Source organism: Chanodichthys erythropterus, chromosome 19, assembly GCF_024489055.1.
Source record: "Chanodichthys erythropterus isolate Z2021 chromosome 19, ASM2448905v1, whole genome shotgun sequence".
NCBI lineage: Eukaryota > Metazoa > Chordata > Actinopteri > Cypriniformes > Xenocyprididae > Chanodichthys > Chanodichthys erythropterus.
In genome coordinates, this window is record NC_090239.1 from 983,045 (window position 1) to 996,431 (window position 13,387).

Genomic DNA, 13,387 nt, shown 5'->3' on the forward strand with positions numbered 1-13,387 from the left:
GTCTGTAGGAAGAGCATGTTTGTGAGTATGTAAATGTAGTGTAGTGTAATGTAATGTAGTTGTAGCAAGGTTCAAGGTTCGCTGAACCACGCCCCCCTCGCCATATACCCCCACCGCCCGACTCAGGCCGGGGAGCCATCCGGCCTGCAGCCCCCCCACCATTTCTGGAGAGGAAATCGGCCACAGCCATCTGAACACCCGGCCTGTGGACCACCTTGAACTTAAAAGGCTGTAAAGCTAGATACCAACGAGTGATCCGCGCGTTGGTATCCTTCATGCGGTGCCACTGCAGAGGGGCATGGTCCGAACAGAGGGTGAATTCCCGCCCCAGGAGATAATAGCGGAGGGTGAGGACGGCCCACCTGATGGCAAGACCTTTTCTATGGTGCTGTACTTAGTCTCTCTCTTTGAGAGCTTCCGACTAATATACAGCACCAGCCGTTCCTCCCCCTCTATCTCCTAGGACAGGACGGCACCCAGCCCTTTGTCCGATGCATCTGTCTGCAACAGAAATGGGAGAGAAAAATCAGGAGAGTGTAACAACGGCCCGCCACATAAAGCAGTCTTCACTTGGGTAAAAGCCTGCTGGCACAGCTCCGTCCACTGGACCATATCTGGTGCCTCCTTTTTAGTGAGATCAGTCAAAGGGCTGGTGAGGTCCGAATAATTAGGCACAAACCTTCTACAATATCCCGCCAGCCCTAAGAACTGTTTTACCTCCTTTTTGGAGTCGGTAGCCATATTTTTGGACCTTCCGGCCCACCATACTTGTCAGGTATGTCTTCTCCCTTCCATCGTTCCACATTTGAAAGAAGAGACAGGAATTGGTGACATTCAATATCATCAGAATTAGCTGAGCTGGATACAGACTCCATCAGTTTCCTTCATTTTTTGAATCAGTCACATGGTAGCATTGCTACCGAGGTTCAATTCGGCGGTCTGACCTGGAACAACTAAAACTGGAACAACCATCTTGCAGGCATAAACTGTGAGTTCAAGTTCATACATCACTTTTGGTGTAACACGTTGTCCACCACAGCCAATTATGACAACATCGTTGGCAGGGAGCTTTTGTAAATCAGGCTTGTGCTGCAATAATCAACGTTCAGCAGCTTCACTTAACGTGCATGCCATGGAGCCACAGTCAACCATAGCTTTCAGTTGAAGGTCGCCCCATACTGTCGCAAGCGTGTAAAACAGACTATCAATTCTCTGTACTTCTGGCTCAACAGAATTAGAAAGACTACAAACTGAGGTAGGATCATTCATACAACACTGGTTTGGAGGAATATTCTAGTTTCCCAGCCCTTGAGAAGACAGAGACTTCACTCTCTCAGGACAAACAAAGCGTGAGTGGTCAGGAGAGTGACACTGGAAGCACAACTTTTTGTCACGACAATGCGTGAGGCCAGAATGATTAGGGCTCGAACAGACAGTGCATTTCAGGCCATTTAGTCCTTTTATTCGAAGCAGACTTACGTTGGGCCTTGAGCGTCGGCTTGGCTCTTTGCTGGTGGACTCCTTTAACAGAACTTTTTCCAAAAGGCTCATGACTCGCTCTAATGCAGAAGCTTCCGAAGACTTAGAACTGAAGTGGAACTGTCGACAGCAGCACTTCCGTTTACTTCTGATGTCCAGCAGTCTGTTCACAGGAATTTTTGTGGGCGCAACATGACTCACTGCAGATACAAGACTGGTTTCAGAGTGATATTCATTCAAAATATCTTGAACTTCTCGCACAGACCATGCATCCATTATTTTAGATCGAAAAGTGATGGCAAGCTCTTTACAAGGGCAGTGTCTGATGAACATGAAGGTTACCTCTGTACCTGGACAATCCAACACTTTACCCTGTTCTTTCAAGCGTTCTGCAGTGACGTCAACTGCATGGTTCAACCTGATCCAGTACTCGTAAGCATCCTCATCTGGTCTGGGTAAGGTGGTATAGAAGTCAGCCAGTGGGAGTGGAGAGCAGGGAGTAGCTTCAAAGTGTTTCCTGAGAATACTGAGGGTTACTCTTGTTGCTCTTTTTTCAAATTATTACGTTTTATGACATCAATCCTTTCACTTAAGACAACAGTATCAGAAACTTCACCTCTGAAGCTAGGAGGTTCTTTCACATTTCTGAAAATGGACAACTGGCTTTGTAGTAAGTCCAGTATTTGTGAAGCTGTACCATCTGTTGTCACATTTTTGGAGGGACTACATAATGAACTTGTGTCAACTGTATGCGTTGGGTTGAGTCTGGTGACTATGCTATCAGCAATTTGCTGACCGACTTGACTGATTATGTCCGTCATAGCAGTGATTACATCTGGAGACTATGCAATGGGGAATGGGGTAGATGAAAGCACACCTTGCTGGTCTACTGATGTATCTGATTCATGACTAGTGGACGGGCCCTCACAAACTAATGGACCTGAACTGGAAGCATAACTGTCTATGAGCACATGTGCTTCCCTCTGAACATTGGGCACACTGAACTGTAATGACTTTGGTACTGTCAACAAACCCCATCCTCTACCTTTACTTCCACAGATTGGAGTGTTATAGTTCTCAAAACCACTCATAATGAATATCAGTACACATAAACACTGAATAAAACATATAGAAGAAAGAAAAATAATTCTAGAAAGTGCTGTAGAAAGCAAATTGTCCTTTGTAAGTGTCTCTAAGTCTCAAAATTATTCAAAGGCAGTCTCTCAGTGAATAAAAAAAAATGTTAAAGTTTCTCTCGTCCTCTTTTTTCAGAAAAAAAAAAAAAATGACCACAGTTTCTGTACAAGATTGTGTCCACCTGACTCCAGCGAAAACTTTAAGATGAACCCTCGGCCACTTCAGATATCATCTTGATTGAAGAAACAACGAGTCACGGCATCAATGTGACTGTGTGTGTGTTGGATGTAATAATTTCACTCAGAGATCAGGTGGATGGTCACTCAGAGTTTCTTTGCTGTATCTGCGACAAGAAGACTGGGAAAACAGCACCAAAATGCTTATCAGAATACAGCATACAGCGCATCGTTGTCGCATTTAACGTCTTTTGTGTGGTTTATAGTTCAAACTTGGGTTTGAAAACGATCCAGACTTAATTATTAAGACGGAGCAAACATTGATGCGACTTACCAGCAGGACAAGCTACGAGACCCTGATTAAATAGCTCCGCCCCGCAATATCATGTGCACAATTGCGAGTGATGCAACAGCTAATGGAGAGTTTCCCCAATTTATGCTAATTTTAACAATAACAATATATTAATATTGTTTTGTTCCCTGTTTCTTTGCCACTGTGAGAGGTGATGTTGCAATCTTTCTGACGCGTGCAATGTAGATTGAATATATCCAAAGAGGCTTGTTGATGTTTCAAACGATAACTGAAGTTTATTAAATCAAAAATAAAGATGCATTGTAGCATAAAACAAACTTCAAGGTCGCTTTCAGGCTTTCTCCATGTGAATGGTCAAAAACTGTGTGCTCTTGCACCAGCGCCCCCATCCTGTCAGGGGTGGCATTTTAAGAATTTCTCTCCTATAGAGGGCATACACACTCAAAGAAATAAACAATTAACGATACAACAACAAAATTATATTTAAATAAACAAATTGATAAAAAAGAAATAACTAGTAACTATGGCTCCTACACTGATTTCTGAACTCTTCCTAAGTTAAAACATTAGTATTGTGTTAAAATATGAATATGAACTTATTTTCTTTCCATTATTCAAGGTCTGACAACACTGCATCTTTTTTGTTATTTTGACCAGTTGTTGCTTTTGGCAAATAAATGCTCTAAATTACAATATTTTTATTTGGAATTTGGGAAAAATGTTGTCAGTAGTTTATAGAATAAAACAAAAATGTTAATTTTACCCAAACACATACCTATAAATAGTAAAACCAGAGAAACTGATAATTTTGCAGTGGTCTCTTAATTTTTTCCAGAGCTGTAATATGTAATATATATTATATATATATATATATATATATATATATATATATATATATATATATATATATATATATATATATATACCACTGTCGGTTTTCCTTCATAAATCATAATTATTGCACCACAGTACTTCATAAATAATACACAGATGCTTGGCATATGCTAATTCAGCCACTCCTCTCCTCTGCATATCAGTGTTTACAGCGCCATCAGCTGGACAACACAAACATTACATGATCTGCACAGGAGAAACTCTTCTGTCACCAGCTGTTCAATAATCAGTCTAATAATTGTATCTGTAATGGTTTTTATTTATTTAGAACAAACACAAATTCTTTCAGCAGACGGAAAATTTATTTAAGAACGGAAATAAAACATCATCTGATCACATTCACTCATTAAACGTTCATTAAACGTTCTACAACAAACACACACTCAGACACGAACATAATCCTCACGTCTCTGAATGATTATATCATTAGTTTTTAAACATTAACGACTGCCGTTAAAGTGCATGATTCTCTCATCACACGGAGAAAAACTCATTTCTATTCAAGTGGCCACATCGAAATGTCAGACTTAAAAAAACACTTCAAATGAGTGAATAAACAGCAGCGATTAATAATGTGACCTTCATTCGTCTTCATCTGAAGCGTCTGCCTTCAGAAATGACCCATGTTACTTCATCAGAATTAAAACAGACCGTCGTCTGTTTGAGGAGAAACGGTTATTGAAGAGTCTCATTTTCAGTTGAGAATGAAAACTGTTGAAAGTGAAACTCTGAAAGTCCACGAAAGAGAGCTGGAGTTTGACCTGAACGGCTGTAACAGCTAAAACATGAAATCAGGCTAAAATTAGACAGAATTACGACTCAGATGATGATGGAGTGGATTTAAAACGACATGACGGTCCTGCTGATGATGTCCACGCACTCTCTGACCTCATCTTCTTTTATAATGAGGGGCGGAGCAAGTCTGATGATGTCACCATGCGTGGGCTTTGCCAGGAGGCCGTTGTCACGGAGCCGAAGACACACACGCCAGGCGTCGTAATCTGAGAGAGATCAAAGGATTAGAAGATTCACACACACTTGTATTTGTGGTTTACAGGGACTCTCCATAGGCGTAATGGTTTTTATACTCTACAAACTGTATATTTTCTCTCCCCTACACTACCCCTAAACCTATCCATCACGGGAAACTGTTTGCATTTTTTTTTATCTCAAAAAAACACCGTTTAGCCGACGCACCCTCGCCGACTATCCCTCACCGACTATCCCTCGCCGACGCACCCTCGCCGACTCAACCCTCGCCGACTCAACCCTCGCCGACTATCCCTCGCCGACTATCCCTCGCCGACTATCCCTCGCCGACTCACCCTCGCCGTCTCACCCTCGCCGACTATCCCTCGCCGACTATCCCTCGCCGACTCACCCTCGCCGACTCACCCTCGCCGACTCACCCTCGCCGACGCACCCTCGCCGACTATCCCTCGCCGACTATCCCTCGCCGACGCACCCTCGCCGACGCACCCTCGCCGACGCACCCTCGCCGACGCACCCTCGCCGACGCACCCTCGCCGACTCACCCTCGCCGACGCACCCTCGCCGACGCACCCTCGCCGACGCACCCTCGCCGACTCACCCTCGCCGACGCACCCTCGCCGACTCACCCTCGCCGACGCACCCTCGCCGACTCACCCTCGCCGACGCACCCTCGCCGACGCACCCTCGCCGACGCACCCTCGCCGACGCACCCTCGCCGACTCACCCTCGCCGACGCACCCTCGCCGACGCACCCTCGCCGACTATCCCTCGCCGACTCGCCCTCGCCGACTCGCCCTCGCCGACTCGCCCTCGCCGACTCGCCCTCGCCGACTCGCCCTCGCCGACTCACCCTCGCCGACGCACCCTCGCCGACGCACCCTCGCCGACTCACCCTCGCCGACTCACCCTCGCCGACTCACCCTCGCCGACTCACCCTCGCCGACTCACCCTCGCCGACTCACCCTCGCCGACTCACCCTCGCCGACTCACCCTCGCCGACGCACCCTCGCCGACGCACCCTCGCCGACGCACCCTCGCCGACTATCCCTCGCCGACTATCCCTCGCCGACTATCCCTCGCCGACTCACCCTCGCCGACTCACCCTCGCCGACTCACCCTCGCCGACGCACCCTCGCCGACGCACCCTCGCCGACGCACCCTCGCCGACTATCCCTCGCCGACTATCCCTCGCCGACTCACCCTCGCCGACTCACCCTCGCCGACTCACCCTCGCCGGCTCACCCTCGCCGGCTCACCCTCGCCGACTCACCCTCGCCGACGCACCCTCGCCTTGTTGTGGTTCTGGTTCTGCCGCTCACCTTTAGTCTCGTTGATGATGATGGCGTTAAGGAGGCCTTTCCCGCGCACACCGCTCACGATGTCTCGGGGCAGTTTGTTGAGTTCGGCTCGCAGGATCTGACCCATCCGTTCAGCATTCTCAGCCAGATTCTCCTCCTCCAGAACCTGCAGAGATCCAGAGCGATGATGAGCCGTGTTTACACACACACACACACACACACACACACACACACACACACACACTCACGCATACACTCACGCATACACTCACGCATACACTCACGCATACACTCACGCATACACTCACGCATACACTCACGCATACACACACACACTGACCTCCAGAGCAGCGATGGCAACGCGGCAGGCCAGAGGGTTTCCTCCATACGTGGATCCATGTTCTCCGGGTTTGATGGTCAACATCACCTCATCATCACACAGAACAGCAGACACCTGAAACACACACACACACAGATCAAGCAGTGCTTACAATAAAACAACACACCCGTGTGATATGTATCGACGTGTGTGTGAGACTCACGGGATACACTCCTCCTGACAGAGCTTTACCCAGAACCACCAGATCTGGTCTTACTGCCTCATGATCCACAGCCAAACGCCGCCCAGTACGGGCCAGACCGGTCTGAACCTCATCAGCAATGAACAGAACCTGGAACACACACAAATACAGTCAGAATGAACATCTGATGGGACTGATCAATGTGTGTGTGTGTGTGTGTGTGTGAAAGTGAGTGTGTGTGTACTTGCATTGTGTTTAGTGCACAGCTCCCGGACTTTAGTGAGGTAACCAGCATCAGGGACGACGACACCCGCTTCACCCTGGATGGGCTCCACCATGAACGCAGCCACGTTTGGATCCTGCAGCGCTTTCTGAACAAAAAACACAAACCTTTTTTTTTAATATATCACCTTATAATACAGTCTTTACAAAGAACTTCACAAAAGAAATAAGATAATAGAATGAGTATGTTCGGGGAACCGGTTGAGCTGGTCCAGTGACAAGTTAGAAATAACACTGCAGATTTGCTGTGCTTGTTTGTATGGATGCACAATTTGGCCAAAAATGTTTTGATTATATATCATTACTAGGCACGTGATGGTATCAAATTAATTGCTGAAGCTTTTATCACAGTATACGGTATTATCATGATATTGAAATAAGTTGTAAAAAAGTGTTTTCATAGTATCACAGGTTTAAGAACTCTTTTTCTAATAACAATGTTTAAATACAATAATACAATACACCAAAAATATATAAAGTAAAATTTTCAAACAGATTAAAGTGCAAAAGAATTAGGCTATAAAGAGGAAACACTTTACTATAAGGTCTCATTATTTAATGCATTAACTCAGATTGAGCAACAGCTACATTTGTTACAGTAAGTGTTATTTTTTGTTAATGTTAGTTAAGAAACACAACTGATCATTGTTAGTTTTATCTCAGGTCCATTAAATAAGTTCTTTTGATTTTAGTAATGTTATTAAACAGTAGCCTAAGCAAAAAACTAACATTAACTAAAAATAATTAATGCTTTATAAGTATTTTTCATTGTCAGTTTGGTAATAATGAATGAACATGATAACTAATGAGTTTTACTGAACAATAACAAATAATCAGAACATTTCTAATCATTAGGGCATGTTGTAGTCCAGATTAAAATATAAAATGTTTAAGTCTGAAAACAAATAGCCTATTAAGTCTTTAAATATTAAGTATTTTATTGCTGTGATAAACAACATTGAGAGAAAACAATGAATGGCTGTTTGAAGCATTTTGAAAACTAGCGCAGTTGTTTTGTTTCCAGGGTAACCGCTGCATTTCTGCTGTTGTGAATGTGCACTTTCATTCAGCGCGTCTCCTTCACTCGTTCAGCCATGTGCTTCTCATGCATGTTGGGCTTGTTTACATCTAAGCGTGTGTCCCTGTATAATCATTACAACTTCAGAACTAAAATTTCCTGATAATTTACTCACCTCCATGTCATCTACGAAGTTTGTGTCTTTCTTTCTTCAGTCGAAAAGAAATTATGCACTATTTAATTAATTAAATCACAGCATTTTCGACCTGGTTAACATTTAAGATCTAAAACTCTCCACATGTTTCTGGTGAATAATCACATGTGTGTGTGTGAGATTTGTACCTCTAGTGCAGCAACATCATTATACGGGACCAGCTCGAATCCAGGCATGAATGGACCAAAACCGTCGTAACTGCTGGGGTCCGTTGAGCTGGAGATGGCCGCCATCGTACGACCCCAAAAATTCCCCACTGCAGGAGCCAGAAACACAGTCAGTGAATGTCATTCATCATGTGACATACATGAGCACAACATCACACAAACATATGATCATATAAACCTTAAAGGCATTTCAATCACACTCATGTCTCAGGAGACATATGCTCTTTGTCCAACTGAATTTGTCATAAATTGATGCATTATTATCTCAAAATGTTACAAAATCAAATTTGTGGCTGAGATCTGTAAACAAAACCATTTTTGTCATAAATTTCTGCAGTCTGCAGCACTAGCATTCTTTTCTGAACAATAAACATACAGTATGTAACATTAAAACATTCAGTCCTCAATCCAGAGTGATTATCTGTGAAAAGATCCAAACCGACCAGCTGACTTACTCGCAAAAACAATCTTTGCCTCATATTTCGGGACGCCCTTGACAGTGTACGCCCACTTACGGGCCAGTTTACAGGCCGTCTCTCCGCCCTCCACACCTTAAACACACATAGACAGAGGATTAAGGATTTTACATCAACACTCTAACAATGAATCATCACTCAAGTCATGTTCAGACTGAACCACACCTGTGTTCATGGGCAGCACTTTATCGTATCCGAACAGGCTGGTGATGTATTGTTCGTAGGCGCCCAGCACGTCGTTGTAGAAGGCCCTGGACGTGAGCGTGAGTCTGGAGGCCTGAGCCGTGAGCGCGGCGATGATCTTCGGGTGGCAGTGACCCTGGTTCACGGCGCTATACGCGCTCAGGAAGTCAAAGTAGCGCCGCCCCTCCACGTCCCACACGTGAACCCCTACAAGAGGACATATTCAGCTCAGCTCAGGTCAAGGTTATTTCTATGCCGCTTTTCACAATGTTTCAAAGCAGCGAGGGAACTCTTTCCTAACTAATAGCATCATACTTTAAGTGTCACGTGACTATGTTTATGTGAAGTGCACTTGTGATTTATGGTACGTGTGCGACGAAAGTGAAGTGAGCTTGATTCTGTACCCTCTCCTCGCTCCAGGGCCACGGGCAGCGGGTGGTAGTTATGAGCGCCATAGCGTTCCTCGCGAGTGAACACCTCCTCTGACGTCAGCTGACGCTCCTCGAATTTGGCTCTGGAGGCCGCGGAGGAGGACGTGCGCGTCCCAGAATGCACTGCACGGGTGAGGGTGGGCGTCAGTCTCCCGACACCTCTCATCAGACTCTTCATGCTGTTCATGATGACTTGTTCTGAGACAGAGAAATATTCACATGTGAACCCTTCTGCCTTTGCGATTATTCTCATATACCATATAAGTCTCTTTATAAAATTAAATGATGATCATTTTCATAACCCAAAAATGTCAGGATTAATTTGAGATTTTAATGATGATGACAGTATAAATATATAAGAATGATTACATAATTTCCCATAATTATCAGAACAGGACGTTCTGCATCAGCATCCGTGTTGCCAAAACAACAGTGACATTAAAGAAAAACAAATTAAATCATCATATTTAATATATTCACATGGCATCTATCGCAGTAAAACTCTTTTGGAACAAGAACAAATGTAGAACAGGTTTGATTTTGTCTGTGGGGAATTGATTGGATGGTTGTGGTTTGCTATTGGTGGATCTCATGTGAGTGACAGGTTGCCCCGCCCTCACCATCAGAGAAGAGAAGAGTTGAATTACATTCAATAAATTATATTTTATATTATAATGTTGACTTGATGTTGAGAAACGGTCTGACAGGGGTTTATCAACGAAGTCTAGAGTGCAGATTATACAGTTGCACCAGTAGGTGGCGGCAAAGAAACTGACCATAAGAGTGAGTTAGTATGTTATTCAAAAAAAAAAAAAATGCTGGTTGATTCTGGAAAAAAATATGTATAACACCTTATAAGGTGCAAACATTATAACTCACAATTCTGACTTTATATCTCGCAATTCTGACTTTATATCTCGTAATTCTGACTTTATATCTCGTAATTCTGACTTTAAATCTCGTAATTCTGACTTTAAATCTTGTAATTCTGACTTTATATCTCACAATTCTGACTTTAAATCTCACAATTCTGACTTTAAATCTCGCAATTCTGACTTTATATCTCGCAATTCTGACTTTATATCTCACAATTCTGACTTTGTATCGCACAATTCTGACTTTAAATCTCGCAATTCTGACTTTATATCTCACAATTCTGACTTTGTATCGCACAATTCTGACTTTGTATCTCGCAATTATGACTTTTTATAACTCACAATTCTGACTTTGTATCAAGCAATTCTGACTTTAAATCTCGCAATTCTGACTTTGTATCAAGCAATTCTAACTTTTTATAACTCGCAATTCTGACTTTAAATCTCGCAATTCTGACTTTAAATCTCGCAATTCTGACTTAAAATCTCGCAATTCTGACTTTAAATCTCGCAATTCTGACTTTGTATCTCGCAATTCTGACTTTGTATCTCGCAATTCTGACTTTGTATCGCACAATTCTGACTTTGTATCTCGCAATTATGACTTTTTATAACTCACAATTCTGACTTTGTATCAAGCAATTCTGACTTTAAATCTCGCAATTCTGACTTTGTATCTCGCAATTCTGACTTTGTATCAAGCAATTCTAACTTTTTATAACTCGCAATTCTGACTTTAAATCTCGCAATTCTGACTTAAAATCTCGCAATTCTGACTTAAAATCTCGCAATTCTGACTTTAAATCTCGCAATTCTGACTTTGTATCTCGCAATTCTGACTTTGTATCTCGCAATTCTGACTTTGTATCTCGCAATTCTGACTTTGTATCTCGCAATTCTGACTTTGTATCTCGCAATTCTGACTTTGTATCTCGCAATTCTGACTTTATATCTCGCAATTCTGACTTTAAATCTCGCAATTCTGACTTTGTATCTCGCAATTCTGACTTTGTATCTCGCAATTCTGACTTTGTATCTCGCAATTCTGACTTTATATCTCGCAATTCTGACTTTAAATCTCGCAATTCTGACTTTAAATCTCGCAATTCTGACTTTATATCTCGCAATTCTGACTTTGTATCAAGCAATTCTAACTTTTTATAACTCGCAATTCTGACTTTAAATCTCGCAATTCTGACTTTAAATCTCGCAATTCTGACTTTGTATCTCGCAATTCTGACTTTGTATCTCGCAATTCTGACTTTAAATCTCTCGCAATTCTGACTTTGTATCTCGCAATTCTAACTTTTTATAACTCGCAATTCTGACTTTATATCTTACATTTCTAAGAAAAAAAGTCAGCTTCCATAGATTGACCTGAAGATTGAAAGCTGTATCACATAATTGGAAACATATGAGCAAAATCACACTCATAACCATGCAAAACGGATCTATATCTATATCAGACGAGTGTTAATTTGCATGAAAACATTGTATTTGTGTTTTTTTTTTAATTAAACACTAATTTCATATATACATTTTTTTTTTCCTTCAATATTCAATATACTTCCAATAATTCAAGCACTTTTCAAGTACCAAGGGTTTTTCTGGGCTTAAATTTAAAAAAAGTCAAATTCGAATACTTCAAGCATCTTGTACGAACCCTGTTATGAGCACATGAATTTACAACAATGATGTGCAGGGATAAATCATTTACAATAAACACTGCAATATTCCAGTAAAAAAAAAAAAAGATTTTGATTTCATGTGGACTTTAACTCTCATTGCAAAAGGTTCTGGTTTACCATAGTGCTGAATCATTTTATAAGTTTCTCCATCAACATTAATCTGAATGAAGCACACGTCCTCTGGGTCGACAGCATGTGAAAGAAACTGATGAACAGACAGAAACGAACAAACCAGCAGGTGTTTGTCATACAGATGCAGATCAGCACTTTGAGCTGAATGTGAACGTGTCCAATCACACATCATCATGATGTCTAGTGTTTCAGTCTTTCCATCCACAGACCCAAATATGACCATGAGTTTTTCAAAGTGCTGCAGCTGTACAGTTAACAGGTTTTATTTATTTATTTTTAATTATTTGATTTTTTTCAACCACATGATCATGTCTAGAGATCAAAGTGACCCATAATTCTGATGATCTCAAATGAACTTTTTTTTTTCTTATGCTTTAGAAATTTCCATCAATTATTAAACTGATTTGTTGAAATTTTCCAGCTACTGTGTCACTTAACAGGCGTGTGATCACGTGATCTCATAAACATCAATTGATTGGCTGGACACTCACTGCCCTCATCACGCCCACCACGAGCCCTGCCAGGGTTAAATAAAGACACACACACACACACACACACACACACACTCTCTCTCTACACTAGTATTGAAATATATTAATACCTAATATAGTTAAAAAGCAGTTCACTAAAGTAAATCCATGAAATTAAATATCTGTATATCACTAAATAAACTCGCAGTAATAATAATCAATAACCCTACCCTATATGAATCAGTTCACACACACACACAACGAGAGAAAAAGCACCTTTATCACCCTCATCTTCATCACTGAAGCTGATGTGAGCTCATTAACATACTCGCGTTTATAAATATTAATCATCCCTCACATCCACCGATGTTCTCGCACTATTCTCTGATTTAAACACCCGTGCGGTGTTCCACCGCCATTATTTATTAAATAACGCCACCGGAACGCGCTTTAATCTGTGTTTATGTGTGTGATTTTACCTGCTGCTGGTCCGTGCGGGTCGATTCTGTTCCTACTGCGTGTCTCGCGCTGCCTCTACATGGATTATTCAAATGGACGCTAACCACGTCACTCTGCGTCATGACGCAAGTCACGCAACTCGCTTCGGCGAAACGTTTTCTAAAGAAATGTGGAACATTTA

At 42.4% G+C, this 13,387-nt stretch overlaps 1 protein-coding gene across 1 annotated transcript; it reads right to left on the reverse strand.

Annotated features, from left to right (window-relative positions):
* Positions 1 to 4,217: 4,217 nt before the first annotated feature.
* On the reverse strand, positions 4,218 to 13,363 carry oat (ornithine aminotransferase). Its single transcript, XM_067369135.1, has 10 exons — positions 13,227 to 13,363; positions 9,556 to 9,780; positions 9,134 to 9,358; positions 8,948 to 9,043; positions 8,454 to 8,581; positions 7,060 to 7,182; positions 6,833 to 6,961; positions 6,631 to 6,744; positions 6,312 to 6,456; positions 4,218 to 5,000 (listed from the first exon to the last, which is right to left on the reverse strand). Exons 2-10 carry the CDS (start codon positions 9,767 to 9,769, stop codon positions 4,840 to 4,842), a joined length of 1,335 nt encoding a protein of 444 aa, XP_067225236.1. The 5' UTR covers positions 9,770 to 9,780; positions 13,227 to 13,363; the 3' UTR covers positions 4,218 to 4,839.
* Between the last annotated feature and the right edge of the window lie 24 nt (positions 13,364 to 13,387).